Here is a 15,814-nt window from a genome sequence, read left to right as displayed (position 1 = left end):
ACATCAACGTATATTTCTATCACATCGTATCATTATTTACATTCAAAATTTTTACTATTCAAATCTCAACTCAAAATTCAAAACCCCATATTTTTTAGGCATATATTTTAAAATAAGTGTGTTTGTTTATTATTATTATATGAATTTTAACTAAAAACAAATAAGAATATTTTTAAATAATATTAAAAAATAATTTTTTTTAAAAAAAATTAATTTGAAATTAAGTTGAAATAAAATTTTAATTAAATATAATTTTGAGTTAATATTTTGTTCAAAAATAGTTTTATTGAAAACCATATTAATAACAATAATATTTTATTTTTTCTTTTAGTTTGAATTCACAACCAAACACATTTAAAAAAATCACATGAAAACTCTTACAAATGTGTTTTAGTTAAATATCTTACAATCAAAATAGTACTGCCTCCCTCGTCCCATAACAAAATATCTATTTTTTTCATTTTAGTCTGTTCCATAACAAAGAATCTATTTTGTAACTGTACTATCTACCTAACATTACAAATACCCTTACAACTTACAATATATTACACAAATGTTATTACCTTTGTATCACACATATTAATAAGATTATTTTAGTTATTTCTACTTTATTCCTATTATACTTCAATATAATACCAATATTTCTAAAACTACATGCAAAAAACAAATAGATATTTAGTTCCGTGACGGAGGGAGTATTATCTAAGAGTGTGTTTGTTTGGAGGTTTGAATTTTGAGTTGAGATTTGAATAGTAAAAATTTTGAATTTAAATAATTGTATAATGTGATATAAATAGGTGTTGATGTGATGTTTTGAATGTAAAATTAATTTTTAGTATAATATAAAAAATAAAAAATAGGTGTTTGATTTGATATTTTTTAGAGAAAAAAATATGATAAATAGTGAAAATTAAATCCAATCTCCAAACAAACACACCCTTAAAAAGTTTTGTGCCAATACCTTATTATTTTTTAAAATAATATCAAATCAAATATATTTTTTATTTCATATAGTATAATTTCCCATTTGTCATAATTTAAATTTTTATTTTTATTATTTTTGTTGTTATACTTTAAAGTATATATTTTTTTATTTTAATAAAAGTAGTTGTTCATTATTACTAAAATATTTTTAATATTAGTATTATATTGGATTGTAATAAAAAAGATAAAAATATTCTATTAATATGGTGTAATATTTATGTAATATATTATAAATTAAAATGATATTTATTATATAAAATAAATAGTAAAAAATAGTATTTTTTTTTTTTTTTTAAAAAACGGACGAAAATGAGAAATGTTCAATATTATTTTATTTGTAATACAGAACAAGAAGAATTAACTGGGCAGTGGCGCGGGTATAAATAGCCACATCCAAAAACCCTTCCTTCTCGTTGCGAACTACGCTGCCGCTATCATCGATAAGCGCCGGGAGTGTCCGGGGAAGGAATTCCGATCATCGGATGCTTGCTGTCTGTTGATTCATCGCCTGATCGATATTTGAGGTCGTTCCTAGGTGTTTTACGGAACTCGAGGGAAAGATGGGGGACTATGGCGACGCCATGATGCGAAACCAGAATGCCGCCGTCCAGGCTCGCACTAAGGCGCAGAATCGTGCTAATGTCATGCAGCTGAAATTGGTAAACGGCACGCGAATCTTTTTTGCTAATCGCGCCTGTTTTTTTCTTGAATCGGTGATTCTAGGGTTTTGTTGATTTGAATGGAACTCTATCTAGGCGCTAGATTCACCTATTTTGATGGACGTATGGATACAAAACGATTGTAATCATGGCCTTTTTGATACCTTTTCTTCTCGAGGCAAGATGCTGCGAATTTTGGCTGGAAAATAAATAAATAAATAAAAACGAATCTCTCATTGTGAATAGCCGAGATAGTTATAAATTTGAAACGGTATCTGTGGGTGTTTATGCGTGTATGATACAGAGACTGATGTTAAACCTACCATAGTAGCAGACAGAGACTGGCTATGTCTATTTCGTTATTTTCAGACTGAATTGGTATTGTAATGGAAGCCTGCCGCCTGAAATTATATTGCAATTCATATCGTGTAAACAAGTAACTTCTAACCAATTCCTGCAGATTGGTCAGAGTCATCCAACTGGTTTGACTGCAAATCTACTCAAATTATTTGAGCCCCGCCCGCCTCTGGAGTATAAACCCCCTCCTGAAAAGAGGAAATGCCCACCATATTCAGGTTTTTGGTTGTCAATACTATATTAAAGTTTTCTAATGATGTGTTAATTTTTATTTATGCTATGTTTATATTCCTTGGCAGGAATGGCGCAATTTGTTAGCAAATTTGCTGAGCCGGGTGATCCTGATTATGCCCCTCCAGTCCAAAAGGGAGAGACACCAGTAAATTCTTTATACTTGTCTCAAAATATATTCTGCATCACTTTCTCTGTTAGTTTTGTAGGCTCTACTGTTCTGTTGGGTTTGCTATATTTTCATGTATCAGTGATAGAAAAGATTTTTCAGCATGTTTTGATGCATCCTTTATTAAATCTTGATGTTTATCACTTTATCTTAGTGGTGATTTTCTTTGTAGCCTGTTCATAGACAGGAAACAACACCTCATTGATTGGGAGGTTTCCCAAGTGCCTTTGTAGTATTTTCATTTCTCTGATTAATAATTGAATACTTCATTGTTCTAATCTCTAATAGTGCCACATCAACCAATTGTCACAAAGGAATGGCCTTAGCATTTTTAGTTGCATTGGGGTGAGAATGAAAAATTGAGTGCTTTTATTATATTAAAATTCAAATATGAGTCATATATGGGCTGTTGTTGTTGGGGGAAATATTATTATTGTGAGATAAAAACTTTTTTTACTTCCAATTCAGCCACTACTTGCTGCTCAGGGAGGCTATAGCTGTGTGAGCCAGTCCTTGGTCAATGACATCCAATTTATTTAATATTCCAGATGGGAAAAAATTTCTCACTTATTTAAAACATATTAGGTGGATTGTTCACCTTATATTTTTATACTGTGTTCGCAGGCTGAAAGGAGAGCTAGGATCCACCAAATAAGGTTGGAGGAGGGGGCCAGAAAGGCGGCCGAGGAGCTTGAGAAATGTAGACATAAATTTGTCTTTGTTGAATATTTTTATATTAATATTAATTGCACTCTTTGGTTGCCTGCTGAATGAAACCACTGCGTGTTTTTTGTGTGTTTGTCTCTCTCTATATCCCTTTGTCTTTTATCACCTCATGTTGCCCACATGGCGAGAATGGAAATGCTGTAACTTGAAGAATATGCCATTTTTCATTTTAGTAACTTTGTTCATCTTATGAATTGTCTCTGCAGATGATCCAAATAATGATCCTAATATTTCTGGAGATCCATACAAAACTTTGTTTGTGGCTAGGCTCGTGAGTAACCTTTTATATTGATAATCCGTTTCCAGCAATTGTATGAGACATTTCATAACTAAGTAACCTTTTATATTGATAATTAGTTTTCCATTTCAGAATTTCGAGACATCTGAGAGCAGAATCAAAAGGGAGTTTGAAGCTTATGGTCCAATCAAGAGGGTAGGTATTACAGAACACCCAAGTGTGGGGCTTGGGTTAATGGCTTTTGGGTTCGGTAAGAATGTTTCATGTGTTGTGGGGGCCATAGTCTCCGCTCACAGGAAGTTATCAATCTTGACAGTAAATAAAGTGCTACTTGGATTACACACGCACTAGTCCCCTAAAGTAAAGACATAATATTAGAACATGGTAAAAATATCATAGTAGCTATTGATAAAAAAATTGATATATCATAACTTTTGTGAACGTACGTGGTATATTAGTTTTTCTTAGTTTTTCTGCAGATACTTGTACTTTGCAATCTGTGGTGTTTTACCAGTTTTTTGTAAATCCTAAAACTTGTTTATGTACCCTCTTTAGATTGCATAGGTTGCATTTAGTGAGGCATCATTAAAGTCGTAACACCTTTTTGCAATATATATTTGGAAAAATACACCCAATCTTTTATAACTCTGCTGATAATGTTGGCCTAATAATCCTTATTTTTCCACTTAAATAGTGATGGATAGTGAAATCACACTCAGAAGCGCCTCCAGGTATAATTTGGTCAACTAATTGGCATTAGGTTGTTTCACTAATCCTTTTGTCCTCTTTCTACTCTTTCGTGTTTGGATCTCTTCAGACTAGAATGGTGTACTCTAGTTTCTAGGCGCCTTGCCACCCATAGAGTTCAATGTGTAAGTATCAACCCTTGGGGAAATTCTCTGGTGTTTGTTCTTGTTTCCATTGAACTTAACCTGAGGTAATTTACAAAGTCAAAAGATGATGCTTCATCGAAGGTAAAGGTGAAAAGATTAGTTTCTGAAGGGCAATATTGTTTTCCGCCTTTTGTCCACTATTTCAAGGAACCTGGAGAGGCGATTTTTAACAGCATTTGGTAAAATTCATTGGGAGTATTAGCATCTCTTTCTTCTCTTTCTTTCTAGTACACAATACCTCCATGCTGCTAAAATCTTACTTTTGCATTTAAAGGGTGTCAAAAATGCATCAGCAGTTCTGGAGATACCCTGGTATTGAGTATTACTTAATAGTCATTTTTTATCATTTTAAAAAGAAAATCCCTGGTAAGGGGAACTTAATGCACATGTCTACTGGTAAATTGGCCTCCGTTAAATGGCAACTCTAGCTGTGATGGTGATGCATCTTGCCTGGAAGCACTATGATTGAAAGGTGAGCACGGCTAATTAGGCTTTATGCCTGTCTGCCGTGCCCTTAGGCTTCTTATTATATAGTTATAGTACAAGGTGGAGTCATGATTGGGATCTTGTATTTTCTTCCGTGCAGACAGATTCTGAAACTGTGCCAATTATTCTACCAACTGAGTTATTGTGAGTTTCAGGTTCGCTTGGTTACAGACAAAACATCAAATAAGCCTAGAGGATATGCCTTTATTGAATATGTGCATACAAGAGACATGAAAGGTTTCCTCTTTTCTACTAGTGCTCTTTATTTTATGTCCTTTATTTAACAGTGTGCTATAATAGTTATTTATAATTCTTGCAGCTGCATATAAACAAGCAGATGGGAAAAAGATTGATGGTCGTAGGGTGCTTGTGGATGTTGAACGTGGTAGAACTGTTCCAAACTGGCGTCCTCGTAGACTTGGTGGTGGACTTGGAACAACTCGTGTTGGTGGTGAAGAAGCTAAGGTTCTGGGGAGGTAATTCTCTTAATATTCATATGCCAATGAATTTTCTCTTCAATTTTTAAATGTATATGTAGGCACCATTTCAGAACTTTAAATAACGAAATTATTGAGTTAGAGATAACTGATGATGATAGAAGCAAATCGTCTGATTTTGGTATATGTAGGCCACTAGCTTGCTTTGTGACCTTGCCCTGTATTTCTAGCTTACTTTTTACTTTGACAAATTAATTATATTTTGCCACTAGGTTTACCTTTGACCAAGCCTTTCTTTTCTAATCTTGAATTTTGTGTATCACTGAATTTAGTATTCCTTGATGGGAAAGTTGTTCGATTTCTCTGGTACACATTTCGGATATCTATTATTTCATGTGATGTCCATCTGAAGTAACAGCAGTTAGACTCTTGTGCTAGATCTCCTTTGTCATGCATTGTGCTATGAATGTTGTAGTAGTTATAGACGATGGGTTCCTATGCATGAGATTGAAGGAATGCATCTAATATACACTAAGCCTGGTTTTTAGTAAAAGTTAGCAGATTTAAAAGCATGCATTACTTATGTTTCATAGAGTCATAGACCCTATTCTATACTCGATTCTGTTAGTTATGACTCATGCCTACATGGGGATTGGGGACCATTGTCTCTTACATGCTGGATATTTCTACCATTACTTAACCCTGGCAGAGTTATTCTTGTTATGGTAATGGTGTATTTGCTGTATTCAAACTCTTATGTAGATTTATCATTGAGTCAAAGTCTTCACATTTTATTCAAATTGCTTCAGCTTTCACACTAAAATACCTGTTTTATTTGCTATTCACTCTTTCAGAGATCAAGTGCAACCTGGAGGAGCATCACGGTCAGAGGAACCAAGGGTTGAAAGAGACAGGTAAGATCTGCAGTTGTAAATAGTTACCCGGACAATTGCATTGAATGTGAAGATTCCTTGAAGGATTCTGGAGTTTCTTTGTTTTACACATTAGATTTAAATCTGCTTCATAAATGAGTTACTCTTCAGAACTAAAGTTTTTAGCTTTACATGCATTTATGTGGCGTTCTATAAATAAGAACCTGATCCATTACATTTCAGGGACAGGGAGAAATCACGGGAACGGGGAAGGGATAGGGACAGAGAGCGGGAAAAATCTCGTGAGCTTTCATATGATAGATCAAAGGATCGCGATCATAGAGAGGATAGACAACACAGGGATAGGGACAGGACTAGAGAGAGGGACCGTGAAAGAGACCGTGGTAGGGATCGTGACAGAGACCGTGAAAGGGATAGACCACGTGACCGTGAGCGCGGTCGAGATCGAGGCCGCGACCATGAGCGTGATCGCGAACGCGACAGGGACAGAGAGCGTGGCGATCGTCACCGTGACCGCGACAGGGAGAGAGACAAGGATTACGACGTTGGTGACGAACGTGATCGAGGGCGTTCGCGCGATCGAGACTACGATTATGACCGTGGCGACGAGCGAGGTGAGAGAGAAAGGAATTATGGTGAAACAGAGGATGCCCGCGGGTGGTTCGACCATCCCGAGCATCCGCACGGACGGCAAGAAACTGAGCACGACCGCAGCCACTATGACTACTATGGAAACCAGGGCAGGGGTCAGTACGACAATCCAGATGGCCAGGGCGACTATGACAACGATCGCTACGATCGAATGGATGAGGATGCTTATGGTTATGATCGAGCTGCCGCCCCTGACCAACGCGATAGGGATTACCGTCGTTCAGACAGGTCTCTCTCCCGCGAGTATGAATATTGATTCTTTTCTGTCTGGAAATGGATCGGTCTACTTGCCGTCTATCCTTCCCGTGGCGTTACTGCTAATATTGATCAGGCAAGCTTGTCGTTACTGCTTTTCCATGGATAAGATATTCGCGCTTTTGGTAAAAATTGACTATGAACTCCTATGTCTGTGTGGTATGTTTGGTATGCTTTTAACTTGGAGGCGCCTGTTTTCGTATCTTACATTTGTTATTTGTGCTGGATTTCTTATAAAAACTATATGTATCTTTGTTTTTGTGCACTTTGGTATTTGATGCAAGTTTGTAGTGGAATTTGGCTCTTTTAATTGTGCGACTCGTTGATCTGTTAGTTCTTTCGAATTCATACTATTTCCGTAGTGAAAATCTTACGTGACAGTACACTCTTTGAGGCTAAAGTAAACTGAATTCATATTTGCAATCTGAAACATATTGGGATGATCAAAACATTCAGGCGGCCATGTGTTTTTATGGCGACTGCTGACTATGTTTTTGGAGTAAGGTTTCCTTTGCTCTATGTTGTCTGAACTATTAATGCACTTCGTTCTGCTTATCAAACTTGTGGTATTGTTAACTTGCCTACTCTTGGAGACTGTACGAATTGTGCATCCAAAATGTTAAGAACCTTAGGGATCGAAATACCTCCGGAGATGATGATCTCTGCAGAAACATGGAAAAACAGAAAATGGAATATGAGCTTGCTGTATGTTTCGAAAGTAGTTGATTTCGAGTTGGGTTTTCAGTTTTACCTATGCCCTCTCGAACGGAAAGGTTAGGCCTCATGACATCTTTAGAATTTATGAGGAATATATCTCCGAGATAAAGGTGGTTTGTAGGAACATAAACACAGCAAAGCTCCTCTGCGCCTGAATTTTTCTGGAGGATAATTGTTGATGTAATGAAACCTAATGCATATTCCCCGACACGGGGATGCCTTACAATGGCGACTTCCTTGAATGCTTGAGAGCTCTCATCTGAGAATGGATCGGTTAGAGTTTCAGCATTATGCTATAGTTCGTGGAATATGTAGTTCTTTTACCTGGAGAAATTGCGGCGCTGATTTGCTTCGAGGCAGCATATATATAGCTTATCAGAGGCATCTTTTTGATGAACCATTCCCCGAGTTTGAGAAGCGATGCGCCAAGCCACGAAGACATGAACACTCCGACGAGGAAGATGAATGTGATTGAGGTAAAAAAGCCGAGACCTGTCATTTACTAAAAAGCAGTGATCAAAACCAGTTTATTTCCTCAATTCACAATGGAAGGGAACAAGAGCCATGTTATGAAAATTTAGAAGTATAATGATTCCATCAATGTTAGCCTCTCATCCAAGAAAGATTAAAAAGATATGATCCTAAATTGTTTCTTGATCTGAAGAAAACACTAGCTAATCCACATACCAAATATATTGATTCCAAGATGATTGTAGATAGGTGAGAAGAATCCATCCACCCAATGAACGAACCACCAAGTCAGATAAAATGTGATGGCAATGGGAAGCAAGATAACACTGCAAATAATCCAATCAGTAGTCAAAACTATGATTTGATGATAAACTAAAGAATCTAATATCAAACCTAAATCCTGATAAAAGCGAAGACAAAATTACGGTGATAGAAGTGAGCCAAAAGAATAAATGGCAGAATTTTCGAGTTATTTTATTCATCTACAATGCATTGAGAAGTCTTTAAAAAGGTTCTTTGAAATAGGTATAAGTTAAGTTAGATGCATAATGAGAGTGTATAATGGAGAAAAGATTAGCATATTGTGGTAAAATTTGCAGCAAATCTTTCTAGTCATTAAAAAACTAACCATCCTGTCATAAACTTTTTTGATGCCCAACTACGGATAACTTTGCTAATTGCCTGCAAAAGACAAGTCATTCTGGAAGTTTTAGACATCAATTTGATCTCGTAGATGAATATTAACAGAGAATTCTGTTGAACACAAAACACAAACTTGAAGAAAGAGGTTAACGTAAAAATGAAACGATGCTTTGCCTAATCGATTCAAAACACGTTCGTAGCTAAACATACAGCCACAATGATGTCTTCTGCACCAAATAACGAAGGGAGATCGGATAGTAAACATTTTCAAAAATTTCAAAAAGCAAATCAGAGCTTAAATCGTGGAAGTGGTTTTACAGAAAAAAAAATAAATGAAACGAGGCATGATTGTCAAATATCCTCTTCCTGTAAATGTTATCACACATACAGCTCAAATGAACTCGCGAGAACATTATTGATCAAATTCACACAAATCGAGTAGTGATGATATAATCGATCAGGTAAAGGAAAAACAGCAGATGACCTCGTTGCCGCTGGCGATGGCTAAAGCGGTAGGAGAATTAGAAGGAGAAGAGCATTTGGAGCGAACAACAGAATCCAACGGTATCAGCTTTTCATGATCTCCGTCCATCTCTAGCGTCCCCATACAATGATGCTATCAATCAGTTTCTACGAAACTGGTCGGCGCCGGCGCCGGCGATGCTGCGCAACCTCAATCTAGACGACGATCCACAATCCTGCCGTCGATTAATTTTAAATAAAAATAATTATTATTATTCAAATTAGATTATAATATTAGGCCTTAACGAAACGTGGATTTTTAAGAGCTTTTTATAGGTTGGACTGAATTGAATATGGGCTTTTCTTTATTGGGCCTAAACGTAGCCCAATATGAGGCCCAATTTAAGTCTGATTGTTGAAGTACTTTCTTAGCTGTTTTTATGGTATTCACTATTTAATATTATTTGATTTCTTGCGCGCAGGTGAGACGTTCGACACGAAAACCTTTTTTCTGTTCATGATTTAGCCCTAGAATCGGAAGGGGGGAATTGGGAAATCAATCTGCAAATCCACCGCCACCGGTGTTCAATTTGCAATTCACTTGTGGAAATCGGAATCTGTTGAATTTCAATTCGATTTCGAGGGGCGATCGCGCGGATTTGGTTTCCCGTTCGGGATAGCTATTCAATGATAACTCGGTCGAAGCTTGTGGAGCAGCTGAGAGATTACCAGATCCGATCCCAGCACAAGTGCCCCTCCCTCACTGTCTTCTCTCCCAAGCCCCTCCTCTCCACCTGGTATGCGTCTGCTCGATTGGTTTTTGTTTTTTTAATTATTGAATGAGCAAGTCTGTTATGCATTTTTGGTTAGGTTGCTCTTATCATTCCATATGAACAAATTGATATAGATGCTTTTCCCCAATGTGTCGAATTACTTGCATATACATAACCATGAAATGCTAGAAATATGGGAATTTTTTTATTATGCAAGCGAAAATTTTGAGCTTATAGTAATTGTAGATATCGGGCGTTTCCTTATATGCAATGTCAAGTGAATTTCTTCTAGACGGCTTTAAAGGTACTTGTTTTGGGCGTTTTCGTATGACCTCAAGATGTTTTCCCTTTTCCAATGTGTTCATTTTATGGTTTTCATCTAGTGACACCATTAGTCTGCTGCTACTTCCATTTGAGTATACAGCACTGGGAGCGGACTGATTATTTTTGGATAGGATTGCATTTATATGGGCTCTACTTAGCGGCCATTTTACCTTTTACTAAACTGTATGTTCTCAATATAGAGAGTTGTGGATGTTAAAATCATGAGAAAGCTATTTGTAATGAGCTTGAAGCATTTTTCAATCACATCTTTCTCTTCCTCTCCAGAATTCAAATGAATCTATCTCATGCTACGACATCCTTTTGCATACTTTTTGTGAAAATGTGTGCTGTACTTATGTGGTTGCCTTATATTGGTGCATCTAAGTTCCGCACATGCCCTGCTGTTTAGCCAAAGACAGTAACGGCGAAATTTGTGGTGGATGGAGGCTTCTTAAGGCTTTTACTTTGTTGCTTTAGGTTATTACCGGTTTTCCAACATGCTATGAGCATTTGAGCATATCATATTGCCTTGGCAGCGTTTACTTTTCACTTGAGAATGAACTTCTTTCCATGGAGGGAGTAAACTATTTTTACCAAGCTCTACTGCTCTACTGTGACAGTAGGACCAAAACCCTTACAGCTCTGTGCTAGATTGTCGGTTATGGAATTTCCTTGTTATGATTGGTCGTAATTTAATTTTCTGATAGATGTGTAGTGCAAATCTCTCTTGAAAGTTTTTATCATAATAGAAGTGGTGGTCCTGCCCAGGCACTATTTCATCCTCAAATAGACATGTGAATCACCACCTATTTATTATTTTGATCGAATTCATTTATAAGTATAAAATGATGGTTTACAGGATGATATATATATATGTAATATGTCTTACCACTTTCAAGGAAGGATACTTCTGAAATGTCCCGAATGGTTCATGGCTTTGACTATGAATGAGCCAGCTGTAATTTCAACGTGAGTAATTTTGGAATGTCAAGTCTTCTCAAACCCTCCAAATGAATGTTAGATTTTTGTTAGACCAACTCACCTAGTAGATGTGTGCATTGACAAAGATTGCTAATCCTAGCACACTGTCATGAACAGAAAGTAATTTTTATTGCCCAAAGTTATGCCTATCAGCTCTTGATTTATATGATCATCTATCAGGGAGATCAATGGTCCTTTGCTCGAAATTGATTATATAATTTAATTTTACACTACTTTATTCTCTGGCTGGTTTCATCTACTAACATATATCTCTCTTCAAACCTTAATCATCTCAGTTCTTAAATTTTCAATTATTAAGTTCACTATGCCTTGTATCATCATTTCATCACACCTCAATATTTTAACCATATTACGATTTTCCACTCTATGCAGGATAGATGTCGCAGTAGCCGTTTTCTGGGCCTCAATCTGCGCCACGCTGCTAATTTCGTCATATGTTGCCCTTTACTTAACACACTACTGGATTTCCTTCTTCCTCCTATGCATCACCATCCTCGTCCCTGTCCGTCTGAGAATTTCAAGGCTATCATTTGCCAGGAAACGGGATAGAAGATTATTACTACCTTTGTCCATGTGATTATTGACTCACACATGATGGAGAATACAATCTCGAGGCACACAAAGCTGCAATGTAAGAAACACGGTAGGCCTCTCTGCAAATTCTCTTCGGCATCAAGAAATAGTTAATGGCAAGTAAAGTCCAAATTGTGATGCATGTGGGAAAGAAGCATAAAAGATTTTGGTACTATTCTGATTGCACTTATTTAGACAGACTTTAAACATTAGGACAACATTCTTATATTCCTAACTGACTGTATATATATATATATATATATTACATACAATAACTGAAGAGGAAAACTAAAAACATTTGCTGATATGTATGTTCTTACAGGGTTTTGGTTCCTTACTAAGTATTAACTTTTAGTATATTTTTAACAACTTATATATATATATATATATATATATATTAGGTTTTTTGTGTTTGTGGTAGGGCTATCACATATCTTTTCCATCCAAATCATAATATTATTCATCACATTATTATTTAGGTTATGTTTACATATGTTTTTGGAAGTGTTTTGAAGAGTTACGGAAACAGTAAAATTAAATTAAATTTTTTATGTAATATTTTATATATAAAGTGGGTAGGTATGTGTGTGATATTTGAGATTTTTTTTGTGAATAATATTAGTGATAAGATTAGAAATGTAAATAGAGGAATATAGGGTTTGTTTCTTTAGTCATCAAACCCCACATTTATACCATTTGAACTCTCTGTTTTTTCAAAAAAATATTTTTATTTTTCCCACAAAATATTCCATCATACAATATTTTAATACCAAATTCAAACTAAAATTTTTTCAAACTTTATTAAAAAGAAACATACCCTATAGTTTTTATTTTAAAGAATATATTAATAAATATTTTTTTATTCACAATGTTATGTTAAATATTTATTTATATTAATTAAACTATGTTAAACTAAAGCCACGTAGTACAACCGACAGCGTTGGTGGGAAAATCAAAGTCGACAAATTTATATATGTAGTTAGCGTATCATTTCTTCCATCATACCATTAATAATATCATACTTTGGTGCTAAGCTACACGACATTATTCGACTTATTATTATTATGGGAAAAAAAAGGCAGAAATTGTCGGACAGGCAAAACTCCTTGTATTGTAGATTGGATTTTAAATCCACTGTTAATCTTATTTTTTTCCTCCAAAACATCAAATCAAATATTTTTTTTTATTTTTTATATTATACTAAATATCAATTTTATATTCAAAATATTACATCACCACCTATTTATATCATATTATACAACTATTCAAATTCAAAATTTTTACTATTCAAATCTCAACTTAAAATTCAAACCCGCCGACAAGGATGTATTTGTTTGGATTTCAACTATTCATCCTATTTTTTTTCCCCAAAAATATCAAATCAAACACCTATTTTTTATTTTTTATATTATACTAAAAATTAATTTTACATTCAAAACATCACATCAATACCTATTTATATCACATCATACAACTATTCAAATTCAAAATTTTTACTATCCAAATCCCAACTCAAAATCCAAAATCTCGAACAAACACATAAGTGTTAACAAATGATAATTCGACATGGTCATATAATTACTTCAATCAATATATTAAATCCAATTGAACCTAATAATATCTCGTGGCTAGTTTTCCACCTAAAATTACTGACACTTTTTTTTTTCCATTTTAAATCAAATTAATTGTGCCAATTGGGGTCTCAATAGTATATATATATATATATATTTCAATTATTCTAAAGTACTGTACATATAAAATAAAAAAATCAAAATAAAACTTCAAAAAACACACTCTCAACTCCCAATCTTCAAAATCCAATTAAAAATAAATAAAACTTCATTTAATTTATTTATACAAAGTACTCCCTCCGTCCCACGTACCGTGTCTGTTACAATGTAGACACGGTATTTTAAGAGAGGTGTAACTAATAAATAATTAAGAATGTATTAGTGAAAATAATTATCCGATAATATAAATAATTATAAATTAAGATTAAGATAACTAATTAGTTTAATTAAAATTAAAAAATTTAAAATGAGATTAGAGTGTGTAATCATTTTCCAAAAAAAAAAAAAAGTGACATGGTATGTGAGATGGACAGAAAATAATATTCGGGCCGGAGGGAGTAGTATTTACTAATTTGTCATTGATGGCTTTCCCTTGACGCTATTACATTATATTGGAGAAGTGGTGTGTAAATGATAGATAGTGAATTTTGAATTATTACTATTATTATTATTATTATTATTTAAATGGGGTTCAAAAATCTTATCCCTTAGTCTCAAATGTTACATACGTAAATGTGACAGACAACCCACCCTCCTAACCACAAAATCGTGCATACCTTCCCAATCTCTATCTCTATCTCAATCAATTAATTAATTTGGGATGCAATATTATACTATCATTTTACATTTGTCTTAAATCTATTTATACTATTTTTAATTTAGAGTTTTCGATTTTCTATTATATATATATGGTTCTTTTACCCCCTTTATATATAATTTATATAATTATTTTAGATAAAAAGTATCTAATAAATATATTACTTAAATATATATATATTATTAGAGTATTATTTTAGTGTTGATGGCATGCATGCGGCCTATCAATTAATGCTCATATCATATACGTCCAAAACAAAGGGTAGTTTGTGGGTTTTGAATTGCGGAAAAGGAACAAGTCCTTGTTTTTTGGATGTTTATTATTTTAGACCCTCCATTCCACATAAATTAATTGTTTACTTTTTTTTTAATCATAGTTTAAATAAAATGAAAAAAACAAAAGTTAAATTTCATATCTTTAACAAGCCATAATAATTATGTACTGTATTATCAACCACTCCCTCCGTCCCAAACATCGTGCAATATTTTCTTTTTGATATGTCCCAAACACTCTGCAATATTTCCAAAATAGGAAATAATTAATTATATCTAATTTCTATCCCACACTTTATCCCCTCACATCATCCAAATAAAAAAAATAAAATATATATTTCTCTCTCCATCACATCACCTGATTTCTAAATTATTATACTTAATACTACTAACTTAAAAACCCGTGGCAAAAATAAATGTTGCACCTTGTTTGGAACGGAGGGAGTATTTCTGTGTATTTATTTGTGCCCGTGCATGGGCCTTCTTTTATTCATATATATATAAATAATTATTTTATTAGAAAATAATAATTAATTGTGATGTATTTTTTTTTAATAAAAATATTTTATTTTATTTTTAAAAATATCATATTATAGCATTATTAAACCAATTCAATTCGCAAGTTACACAAACAAGCAATATATAGATATATATATATATATATATATACAAACAAGCATGCAAGATGTTCATTATTCCCAAATCCACCAAAATACAACCAAACAAAGCCATCCAAAATAGTAAGGTACACTATTAAAATATTTCAAAATACAAATAAACAAAACATTTAAATAAATAAATAAATAAAAAGATTTAAGTTGATTTAATTGGTTGGAAAGGCAGGAGGACACGTTCTACGAAACAAAGCGTGCACAATGATTGTTAGGCCCTATTTTTTAATTAGAATATATTTTTTTATTATATATATATACATATTTTTTTAAAAAAAATAAAATTGGAAATAAATTGAATTGATAATGATAATGATGATGAGAAATGAATAAAAAGAGTGGGTGTGGGTGCAATAATTAATATGGAATGGACATCATTCACTCACTCACTCACACGGCCAATATCAAACTTTATTCATTCAAATAATTTATTTATATATATATATATATATTGACTAAAATAATTCAGTCAATATATTTATTTCTATGATATTTTAAAATTGAGACCACCTTGGAATTGACTTGTCGACGAGATAAGAC

The 15,814-nt window shown here is 33.8% G+C and overlaps 3 protein-coding genes across 4 annotated transcripts; 2 read left to right on the top strand and 1 right to left on the bottom strand.

Annotated features, from left to right (window-relative positions):
* Positions 1-1,366: 1,366 nt before the first annotated feature.
* On the top strand, positions 1,367-7,244 carry LOC127248467 (U1 small nuclear ribonucleoprotein 70 kDa). Of its 2 annotated transcripts, none has more exons than XM_051270819.1 (10): positions 1,367-1,643; positions 2,104-2,218; positions 2,300-2,379; positions 3,025-3,100; positions 3,333-3,397; positions 3,497-3,559; positions 4,899-4,980; positions 5,063-5,219; positions 6,035-6,094; positions 6,302-7,244. In XM_051270819.1, exons 1-10 carry the CDS (start codon positions 1,545-1,547, stop codon positions 6,978-6,980), a joined length of 1,476 nt encoding a protein of 491 aa, XP_051126776.1. In that variant the 5' UTR covers positions 1,367-1,544; the 3' UTR covers positions 6,981-7,244. The 2 variants fall into 2 exon arrangements, with proteins under 2 accessions (XP_051126776.1, XP_051126774.1); XM_051270817.1 differs by having other exon boundaries at positions 6,296-7,244.
* Positions 7,245-7,314: 70 nt separating this feature from the next.
* LOC127248468 (protein LIKE COV 3) lies at positions 7,315-9,528 on the bottom strand. The gene is made up of 6 exons (XM_051270820.1): positions 9,294-9,528; positions 8,796-8,848; positions 8,384-8,493; positions 8,021-8,188; positions 7,731-7,955; positions 7,315-7,641 (listed from the first exon to the last, which is right to left on the bottom strand). Exons 1-6 carry the CDS (start codon positions 9,414-9,416, stop codon positions 7,535-7,537), a joined length of 786 nt encoding a protein of 261 aa, XP_051126777.1. The 5' UTR covers positions 9,417-9,528; the 3' UTR covers positions 7,315-7,534.
* A 225-nt stretch (positions 9,529-9,753) lies between these two features.
* Positions 9,754-12,300, top strand: LOC127248469 (uncharacterized). Its single transcript, XM_051270821.1, has 2 exons — positions 9,754-10,068; positions 11,743-12,300. Exons 1-2 carry the CDS (start codon positions 9,959-9,961, stop codon positions 11,945-11,947), a joined length of 315 nt encoding a protein of 104 aa, XP_051126778.1. The 5' UTR covers positions 9,754-9,958; the 3' UTR covers positions 11,948-12,300.
* The last annotated feature ends 3,514 nt before the right edge of the window (positions 12,301-15,814 follow it).

The sequence above is a fragment of the Andrographis paniculata genome, unplaced genomic scaffold (genome assembly GCF_009805555.1).
Source record: "Andrographis paniculata isolate CXL003 unplaced genomic scaffold, ASM980555v1 Contig34END, whole genome shotgun sequence".
Taxonomy (NCBI): domain Eukaryota; kingdom Viridiplantae; phylum Streptophyta; class Magnoliopsida; order Lamiales; family Acanthaceae; genus Andrographis; species Andrographis paniculata.
This window is presented reverse-complemented; position numbering and strand designations above follow the sequence as displayed.